The sequence below is a fragment of the Neophocaena asiaeorientalis genome, unplaced genomic scaffold, assembly GCF_003031525.2.
Source record: "Neophocaena asiaeorientalis asiaeorientalis breed wild unplaced genomic scaffold, Neophocaena_asiaeorientalis_V1.1 scaffold86, whole genome shotgun sequence".
In the NCBI taxonomy this organism is placed as follows: domain Eukaryota; kingdom Metazoa; phylum Chordata; class Mammalia; order Artiodactyla; family Phocoenidae; genus Neophocaena; species Neophocaena asiaeorientalis.
In genome coordinates, this window is record NW_020175039.1 from 5,902,382 (window position 1) to 5,912,544 (window position 10,163).

A 10,163-nucleotide genomic window follows, 5' to 3' on the forward strand; every position below is an offset into this window, starting at 1 on the left:
TTAGAATTTTGGGGTAGAACTTTTTTTTTTTGGCATGCGGGATCTTAGTTCCCCGACCAAGGATTGAACCGGGGATTGAACTCCACTCCCTGCAGTGCAGGCATGGAATCTCAACCACTGGACCACAAGGGAAGTCAGGAGAACATATGTTTTTAAAAATTATTTCCAATTTCTTAATTTTGATAAATGTCAAACATATAGAAAAGTAGAAATAATAGTATGGTAGTATAATAATAAACACCCATGGACTCAAGAATTAACATTTGCTATATAGATATATTTGGAAGTTGGAGATATTATACTTCAGCTCAAAATATTTGTCGTACATCTCTTAAGAAGTAGAACAATCTCCTTCATAATTGTAATACGATTTTTGCAACTGAGAACATTAACAATTATTTCTAATATCATCTTCCATGAAATACATAATCAGATTTCTCCAGTTGTCCACAGGAGGACTGTAACACCTGGTTTCATTGATTCTTGATCAAATCAAGATCATGCATTTCCTTTGATTGTTATGTCTCTTCAGTATCTTTTAATCTAGAAGAGTCCTGCTACTTTTTTCTATGACATGGGCTTACCTGAGTCAAGGGCAGTGTCTTGTAGTGTTCACACTGGGATTTGTCTTTCTTTGTGTATTTTTTTAAAAATTTATTTAATTAATTAATTTATTTATTTTTGGCTGTGTTGGGTCTTCATTGCGGTGCGCGGGCTTCCCTTGTTGCGGAGCATGGGCTCTAGGTGCGCAGACTTCAGTAGTTGTGGCATGTGGGCTCAGTAGTTGTGGCACACGGGCTTAGTTGCTCCGCGGCATGTGGGATCTTCCCAGACCAGGGCTCGAACCCATGTCCCCTGCATTGGCAGGCGGATTCTCAACCGCTGCGCCATCAGGGAAGCCCCTCTTTGTGTATTTTTAAATTTGTTTCTCTTCCTCCTGTATTTCCCACAAACTGAAAGTACCTCTACAGGCTTGGTAGGTCCTGGTTAAACAAGTTTTTCAAGAATATGTGAAAAAGGACAGTGTTTCTCCAACTGTAACATCTTAAGAATCACTGGGGAATCTATTTGAAGTGCAGATTCTGATTCTATAGGTCTGGAGTGGGGCCTGAGACTCTGCATTACTATCAAGCTCCCAGATGGTGCTGATGTTCCATTCGGTGGACCACACTTTGTGCAGCGTGGTCAAAAGTGTTGCTGTGTACTTCACACTGTCTGGCATCAGGAGGTATATAACGTCAAGTTGTCTCAGCATGAGTGATGGTGAAGTCTGATCCCTTGATTACGGTGGTGATTGCCAGATATTGCCACCTTAAAGGCACATTTCCTCCTTACAATTAGAGGTCATATTAGGGTAATCTTGGGGCAATTAGAAGTCATCTCCAGGCACTGGCAGAACAAAAGTTTCAGATTATTTACCACTTTCTACCTCTCCTTTTGTGATATTATTTTGTAATTACTTTGTTAATGTCTGTTTTTCCCACAGTGTCTGTTTTGCTCACTGCTGTACCCTAGTGCCTGGTACAGAGCAGGCATGCAATGACTGTTTGAAGGAAAGAAATGGAATTTGTGATTTCTATCTTTGATAATATATTTAGAAAGCTGTTTTTAATTTAAATCGATTTTGATTTTTAAAAACTAATAAATGTACCTGGTAAAATAATTCAAAATATAAAGATATATAATAAAACGTGTCCCTCCCATCTTAAATGACTCCCACCCAGTCCCCCAGCTCTGCTCCCCACAATTAGCCACAATTCCCATTTCTTGTGTACCCTATGGAAGTATACAAAATTATATACGTATATTTGTGTCTACTTTTATATTTCTCGTTAGTGGGAAAACACCATCACCATTGCTATGAATCTTGCTTTGTTTCATTGACTGGTTTACCTTGGCGATCATTCTATATCTGCTTGGATAGTTTCACCTCATTGTTTTTCATCACTATATAGTATTCTCTGCTATAGATACAGCGGCATTTATTTAACTAGTCCCTTATTTTTGGACACTGAAGTTATTTCAAGTGCTTTGCTATTACCAACAAGGATGAAATTAATACACATATGCATACAAAGTTATATGCATATACATTTTACCTACCACATAAATTCCTAAAAGTGCAAAAAATGCTGCCTGTTCCTTCTGTTCTCTGTGTGCGTAACAAGCAAATAGTGAATAACTGAGCCCCACATCAGGCTCAGTGAGAGACATTCTCACAGCTGAAGTTTCCAAAGCCAGAAGTCAGGTTGCCTTCTTCCCTCCCCTCCACCCATGCTCCCAGAGCCAACAAGCCACAGCTTCCTGCCAAGTTCATCTCCTGTGTCACATCCATCGCTTCGTCCTTCTCTCTTCATTCTGCCTCAGCTTCAGTTCAGGTCTTCATCGTCTGTCTTCAGAACCACGGCTGTGGTCTCCCCTCAGGGAGAGTCTTATGTCCCCATACCCCTGATTTAGCTTTCAACGCGCAGCTGCCAGGTTTGAGTCGGCCCCTCTCTTGTTCAGTGTCCCCCAGTGTCCCTCAATGGCACCCACTGCCCGCAATGCAAAGGCCACTCCCTCGGTCTGCCTACAGATCTGCGATACCTCGCTCCCGCTTTCTGCGGCGTCATTTCCTATCCTTCCCCCACTGTGTGCAATTCCAAAATTGTCACTTCCCACGCTCCCTACTGTGGCCCATCTGAAGCTCTGGCTTCCTTTCCTGGTGTACCTCCACGCACAGACCACCTTCACCCGAACCTCGTCTCCTTCCCAAATCCTCTGAGCCTCACTCCCGCGGGAAGGATTTCCAGTCCCCCCCATGGCCGCCGCAGAGGGGCTAGGGGTCCCCTGTGCCCCCTGCCCTCCGTGTTATCTTTTGCACTGCATTTGCAGCCTTTCAGTGTTGGACAGGCCGTTCAGGTGTCTTTCTCCACACTAAGGTGTGAGTTCCTTGAGAGCGGCGGCACAGCCTAGTGATGGCACTGTGCCTGGTACAAAGTAAGCTCTGATACACGCAGCTGTGTTGAACTCTGTGGGTGAAGTGTGTGGGGTGCGGGACGGGGGAAGGCTGGCTGTGGTCTCGTTCAAAGTTGGGAGCTGTGGCGACTCTCTGGTGGGATGCAAATCTGGAGGGACTAGTGTTTGCATGAAGAGCAGGAAATAGTGCAGGACCCCAAGCAGGGTCAGGGCAGAGGCAGGGAAGACTCTGTATTCACCCTGCCAAGGGCTCCGGGGCTTCCGCTCAGACTGGAACTGGAGCTGATGGCACTGAGCGAGGGTACTGCGGCTTCTCTTCCCAGGTGGATGCTTCGTGACACTTTCCTGCCAGGGAAAAGCAGCGGGGAGGGGGCAGTATCACACTGCAGATCCCCTCAGAGACTTGGGGAGCAGATCAGCATCTGGGCCACCAGCAGGCAGCCTTGAGGCTGGATCCACAAGGTAAGGTATGGGTGTGAGGGGGTGGGAGGGGTAGGGGAGGTGGAGCTGCGGGAACAGGGATCAACCTTTGGGAGGGGCAGACCTTCCTTCCCCCCAGTGGGTTTGTTCGGGCGGGCGGGATGGAGCCAGAAGCTACCCACTCCCGGGAAAGGGGGGAATGAAGCCCGCCCTCATCTTTCCAGCCACGGGCGGGGTAGGGGAGAGGGCTGGGTGTGTGCGCCCAGAGGGCGAGCAGCTGAGGCCCGGGGCTGGGGACCCCGGGCGTCCGCGAGGAGAGAGGCCTCTAGCGGCCACCGTGGGAAGCAGGAGAGGGCGGGCCGGGAAGGCACTTCCTGCCAGGGCCTGGGGCTGCCCAGTTTTGCAAAGGAAGTGCTGCCAGGGCCGGAGGGGCGGAGGCAGGAAGTGGGCCAGAGGCTCGTGCGAGGGTGCGGCCGGCGGGTAGTGAGAGGCCGCGGTCGGAGTGGGTGCGGAGGTGAACGAGACCGAGCCCGCGACCCCACCCATCCTCCCCAGACGCCTCAGCCTGCCAGCACGTCTGGCGGCGCGGCTCAGCCCGCGACGCCTCGGTCGCCCGCACGCGGCCTGGATCAACCGCGTTCTAAGTTCTTCCGTTTGGAGCTGAACTTGGCTTCCCCCTAACTCGTCCCGCACCCCACCTCCCCACTCTGGGGCCTCATGAGCCCCTCCCCTCCGCTCCAGAGCGGAGATCACACCCCTCCCGTCTCCGAATACCTTCCAGGGGCCTCTCCTGGGGACGCATTTCAGCTTGCTTTAGAGCTAATAACATTGAGTCCTCCCTGTGCAGGCGTTCAACCAATTCTGTAGAGGGCCTGCCTCCATTTTGCAGATTAGATAACTGAGGCCAAGAGGTAGAATTAAATAGCACAGCCGGATGCACTCAGATCCATTCAAAGCTCGCACTTTCATTGAAGCCCCAGGGGGCTTAGGGCAGCCCTTCCCTCCACTACTACTGCGGTCGCTCCTAAGGGTTTGCTGAAGCGAGGTGTGGCTTCAAGGGACTCCCCGCACATCCACGCCCCCCCCCCGCAATAACCACAGAGTCAGGATAGGGGGGTCTGGCTTTCTCTTTAGTTCTCATCACTTTGGGGCTCTCCGTTACAGAGAAGGCACTTAGATGGGAAGGTCACCTGATTCAGACCAACCTTGTCCTCCCTCCCACCCCCAGCTCTCTGGGGGGGTGGGGGGTGGGGCGGAAGGGTAACGACATCTCCACCTGACATCCCCCTTGGCACTGGTATGTGGGTCCCCTTAACCGACAGGCCCTGGGGAGAGCCCAAGGCCTTGACCTCCAGACCCAGCATTTGGGGGAGGGGTTCCAGACAAAGGACTCAGAGCTGGAAGGCAGCACATCCTGGGAGCTGCCCCCAGCCAGCAGGGCGCGAGGCAGAGGGCTGCAGGGGTGGGTTGGCACAGGGGAGGGGGACAGCTTGGCCAGGCTTCCTGGAGCCCCCCAAACTCCACAAGAAGGGTCCCACCTCCTACAGATCCCCTAAAGGCACCGGTGAAGTATGGGGTGGGTGGGGGAGGCACCCCTTAGGTGGTGTAGAGACCCACACACGCACACGCCGTGGTGGGCCTAGCATAGCGCTGGGCACAGAAAAGGTGCTCAACAAATGTTTTTTGAATGTATGAATAAACGGAGCTGAAAAGGGTGTGAGGGACAAGGGACAGGGCCTGGGGCCCTTTGGCCCAGCCCGTTTCATTCAGAAAATAGCAGTTTAAAAAATGTAGAAATCCTTTCCCTCCTCCCCCCAGTTTATGGGTCCAGGAAAGGGGTGAGGGAGGGGTGTCTCCACCCCAACCCTTCCCTCTCCCCTTCCCCTAAAAATCTATATACACATATACATATTTATATGGCACCGCAAAGGGATCCTGCCTATGCCTCCACACTTGGAGCTGGGGCACCGAACCCCAGGGCCTCGGGGTGGTCAGGGCCAAGGTGAGAGGTTGGAGCCTGGGCCATGTGGGAAGCAGCCCTCAGGTGCTGATGAGCCCGGAGAAGCTGGATTCTAGGGTCTTGAAGGACAGAACCCTGCTCCCTTCACAAGTGGTAACAGACCTTCTACCCACCCCGCCCTGCTAGGCAGAGATTGGTGGAGGCTATAGCAGTCCCAAGGTAGGCGGTGGGGAGACTGGGTCCTCTGCCACCAGCCTAGATGGCTGCAACCTGATGGCTGTTCCAGGCAGAGCTGACCCAGATCGTGGCCCTGGGAAAATTGGGCCGAGAAGAGGGCTCTATGCAAGGCACTTGGTGTCCACTGTTCCCAGGCTGGGGGCCCAAGGCGTGGGGCAGCAAAACTCTGCCCCTCCCCCAGGCAGAACTGGAAGGGCCCGAGGGACCCAATTTGGCAGCAGAGAAACATGGCCATGCAGAAAGAGAGAGAGAGAGAGAGAGAGAGAGAGAAAGGAGAGAGAGAAAGGAGGGAGGCGGCACGCAGGACCCCACAGGTCCCCCCAGGAAGGAGGAGGTTCTAAGGCACTGACACAGGGACCCAGGACTCGTCGCCCTCGGTGCAGCCTGCCGCCCCCTGCACAGCCTGGCCGGGCTGGCGGGGGAGACGCCCACTTCCCCGTGGCGCTGAGTTTTCTTTAGGAAGAGTCCGCGTGTAAGGGGTGAAGGTGCGGTCAGGGGCAGGTCCTGGCCCCATGGCACCTCACTAGCTGCCGGGCCGAGGCTGCCTGAGCACTGAGTACACGTCATCCACACGGCTGAGCTGCTCGAAGAAGGGCAGGAGGTCGTGGAGCTCTGTGTCACTCATGTTGTCAAACCACGAGGCCACCGGTACCTAAGCAGATGGGTGTAGGGCGGTGAGGGGGGCAGGCGGCCCTGAGCACAGGATGTGCAGATCAGTCCTGAGCACCCACTGCTCTACGGGCACCTCCTGGAAGCCCCTTACCCAGTCTTCAGACATTCTGACGGCAGCCCCAGTGAGTCACATTTACACACAGGTCAGAGCAGAGGTTCTATGGGACCATACTTAACCTTACCGTGTGCTAAGCACTCTGATATTTTCAGTTCTATTTCATTTTTTTTAAAAATCCCAACTAAGACCCACTAAATTATTTCCGTGTTCCACTAACAGCTCACGACTGGCGGTATGAAAAATGGAAACTGCTCCAGTGTCTAGCAGGGACCCGAGCCCATGGCAGGTACCCTGTATCTGCAGGCAGAATGGGCTGAGTGACTAACACAGAACAGGGAGCAGCAGTGCGTGGACCAGGCGGGTGGGCAGCAGGCATGGGTCACTGAGGAAAGAGGGAGGAACGGGAGGGCACCAGACCCCAGCAGGGGCCCCCATCCCCACCCTGCCCGGCACTTACGGCGTTATCTGGATGGAAGACATAGGAGGCGGGTGAGTTGTCCAGGATGAGCACCCGCCGAAGGTCTCGGCCCAGCCGGCTCAGGTCCTTCACGTAGTTCCCCCGGTGGAAGACGCATGACTCACGAAACAGCCGCGCCCGGAAGGCCCCCCACTTGTCCAGCAGGTCAGCTACTGGGTCTGCGTACTGGGGGGCAGGAGGTGGGTCATCCAGGGCCAAGAGCGACCCAGAGGTCACTGCCCAGAGGTCGTGCGCTGGAGGCAGATAGGAAGCAGAGATGCCCCAGGAGGCCTTCGGAGCGTGGAGGGCTCACCTTGGCAAGGCTGGCGGTGAACAGCACACATTCGAAGAGCTCACCCATCCGCTGCAGGAACTCGTCGACGTGGGGCCGCTTCAGCACATAGACCTGGGGGGTGGGCCAGTGAGGGGACTGCTGGCCCACAGGCCTGGGTGGGGCGGGGCAGCTGGGGGCTGGGAGGGAGTGCGTGGAGGAGGCACAGGAGGGAGGCTGGTCCCATGGCCTGCGGGCTCCACTCAGCCAGCCGGTGCAACCACCACTGGGGAAGACACCCACCCATCCAGAAGAGTATCAAAATGAACCTCCAACTCCTGGTTTTGGGCCCTGCCTCAAAGGGAATCACTAATTCCCAGCCCCTTCCTCCACCGTGGCCTCAGCCAGATGTAGGGGCCTGGGGGCAACCCCCTCACCCCAGAGCTGCAGAGCACCGGCCCCCGAGCCAAGTAATGGAGAACAGGCTGGACAGCACACAACCTATCCTGAATTACTTGAACTGGGTCCCGGGCAGGGTGGGGCGAGGGGGCACCGAAGAGGACCCCGACTCCCTGCAGGCCTTGGAGTCGGGCCAAGTCCCTGAGGGTCCGTGTGACCTTAGGCAAGTCTCACACCCTCTCTGGGCCTCTGACATTCCACATCTATCAGAGTCCCATCTGGGACTCTCAGGATTGGTGGGAAGAGCCTGGGGTCTGGAAGACAGATACCAAGCCTACCACCTCCCCCCACACCCAGCCCCTCACCTGGTGGACCACCCCATCAATCTCCACAGGGATGATGAAGTCGGCATTGTTCACTGGCTGTGAGGGGGAAAAAGAGCTGCTGGAGCTGGGGCGAGGCCCGCCGAGACCGCCTCCCAGGCCTGGGCAGACTCCCTTAGAGACCCGGGGCTGAGGGCTGCTGGGCAGGGCCCACCTTGAAGGAGCTGTGCACCAGGGTCTCGTCCAGGTCGATGACTACGCAGATCTTGTCCGAGTCCTGGGCCTTGGCCTCGGGGAGCAGGTACTGGACTGGGGTGTGCTGTGGGGATGGGTGGGGCTGGCTGCGGGCACCTCTCTCAAGCCCCAGTCATTTCTCCTCCACATGTCTTCCCTCCCCCAGCCCTCTACCTGGCGAGCCACAAGGACAGTGGGAGAGACCAACCCCTTCCCAGCTTTGCCCCTGCCAACTCTGGAGCCTGGGGTAGGCCGCCTGGCTCTCTGGGCTTCACTTCCTGACCTGGGAAACCAAGGCAGAGGAAAGCTTCCACTTCTGAAGGGGAAATTCAGAATTCCCATGGTTGGGGGGCCCTCCCTTGGGAGGCAGTCTTGGGGCATTCAGGGCTGGGAAGGCCTGGGAGGGTGGAGGGCTTGGTGGGGGGACAGGGGGGCTCCACCCTCCTTCCAGGGCCTACGAGCAGGTCATGAAGAGCCCCCTCCCCCTAAACCCCCTGAGGGCTGAGCCCAGGTTCCCCTGCAGCGCCCTCCTGGCCATCACACACCTTGGGGACAGCACCATTCTCCTCCACGAGCAGGGGCGCCCCACTGTGGGCAGGCAGGGCCTCCCCATCATCCCGGCAGACACAGCAGAACAGTGAGTGGAGGAGGCCCCGACTCCGGGGCTTCTGAGAAGCCGCAGACTTCTGGTCACCTGAAGCAGGGAGGCCCAAGGTGGGGGAAGGCATGCTGACTGGCCTGCAGAGGTGGGCACGTGTGCCCAGGCACGAACCCCTGGGCTGAGAGGCTCTGGCAGTGCTGCCTTCATTGAGGGACACACACGAAAGTGGCATCCAGACAGTCTTGGCTCCAGGCCACCCCTCCGCTCCCCACAAGTCCTTCTAGTGTGTGTACAAAGTTACCCACATTAGGGAGTGGGCTGGCTTGAGGCGGGGACTGAAGGTGTTTTCTCTTCCTAACAGCCTCCATCGCTGCTGGGAGATCAGCCCACTGGGGGCACCTCCTGACACACCCTGTACCTGAGCAGCCCCTATTCAGTAGGGCCCCTGCCAGAGAGGGTTGAGGCCTGGGGCCCTGGGGCCCACTCCTGCTCTCCTTCCCCTCCTTCCATCCTCTCCGCCTCCAGAGGTGCAAAGTCCTCCCTGAGGCTGGGCCCAGAGACAGGGGGTGGGGGCCTGGGGCCAGTGTCCTGCCGCCATCTGCTGGCCCCTCCTCCTCCGCCCCCGCCCGGACCTCCAACTTAGGTCCCGCTGATAGACGGCCCGCCCTCCAACATCCCCTCCACCCGGCCCGGGCTGAGCTAGGCCCAGGCCACAGGTGCGAAGACCTGGAGAGACTTCCTAGCCTCTTAAGTCAACACCGGGACAAGGAAGGGCAGACCCCCTGCCCAGACCCATCAAGCCCCGGGGTGCCCGGCCGAGGCCGGCGGCATCTCGAGTCGGTGCGTGTGCGCACAGACCCGGCGCCCACCGGCCTGCAGCCGGGGCTCCGAGTTCCCGGTCCGACGCGGGTCTCCCCGCGGGCGCGCTGGCGATCCTTAAAAGCGGTTGTCCCTCTCTGCGTCTCCGAGAGGCTCGGCGCCTCCACGAGTGACGCGAAAGTTTGTGAAGAACGTGGCTGTGTGGTAGCGGGAGATCCTTCCAACCCTCCCCAGCCCGATGTCACCTCTGCGCCCCCTCCCTCGACCCGACCAGACCGCGGCCCAGAGGGGGCGGAGTCTCAGCTGGTGGCCTGAAGGCGCCCTCTTCAACCCCCCCATCTCCCAGCCCCACTGGCGCCAATGGGGGGGAGGGGGCGACTCTCGGGCATCGCGCACAGCCAGTCCGGGAAACCCGGAGGGCGCCCCTTCTCTACCCCTGCCTCAGTTTCCCCACCTCGAGCAGACAGGAGCGCTCAAAAGGGGGCAGGCCCCGCCCCGCGTCTCTGAGCCTCTGCGAGTTCAAACTCTCAACCAGCTCCCCCTCCGGTTGGAAGCTTCGGGCCCCGCCGAGTCGGGAGCCTGGGGCGGCAGCGGCGGCTGCCCTGGGGAGGGCCGCGGCCCCCTCCTCCTCCCCGCAGCGCCCGGATTGCGGGTCCCTCCGCGCGCCCCAGTACCTTTGCTCCGTAGCGGGCTCCGCGCTTCCTCCTTGCTGATCTGAGTAATGACGGCCGAGCTGTCCATGGGGCAGGGGGCG

The 10,163-nt window shown here is 57.2% G+C and overlaps 1 protein-coding gene across 1 annotated transcript; it reads right to left on the bottom strand.

Annotated features, from left to right (window-relative positions):
* Window positions 1–5,954: 5,954 nt before the first annotated feature.
* On the bottom strand, window positions 5,955–10,157 carry CTDSP1 (CTD small phosphatase 1). The gene is made up of 7 exons (XM_024763268.1): window positions 10,084–10,157; window positions 8,535–8,683; window positions 7,970–8,074; window positions 7,798–7,854; window positions 7,076–7,168; window positions 6,763–6,948; window positions 5,955–6,227 (listed from the first exon to the last, which is right to left on the bottom strand). Exons 1-7 carry the CDS (start codon window positions 10,148–10,150, stop codon window positions 6,099–6,101), a joined length of 786 nt encoding a protein of 261 aa, XP_024619036.1. The 5' UTR covers window positions 10,151–10,157; the 3' UTR covers window positions 5,955–6,098.
* Window positions 10,158–10,163: the final 6 nt, after the last annotated feature.

What these genes read in the sequence shown, in the direction of transcription:
- CTDSP1 (XM_024763268.1), bottom strand. Translation starts at nt 10,150, where the DNA reads ATGGACAGCTCGGCCGTCATTACTCAGATCAGCAAGGAGGAAGCGCGG. An exon ending in AGAATGGTGCTGTCCCCAAG is followed by an intron (nt 8,075 to 8,534) that starts GTGTGTGATGGC and finishes CCATCCCCACAG; the next exon opens with CACACCCCAGTCCAGTACCT. An exon ending in TTGATGGGGTGGTCCACCAG is followed by an intron (nt 7,169 to 7,797) that starts GTGAGGGGCTGG and finishes CCCACCCCCCAG; the next exon opens with GTCTATGTGCTGAAGCGGCC.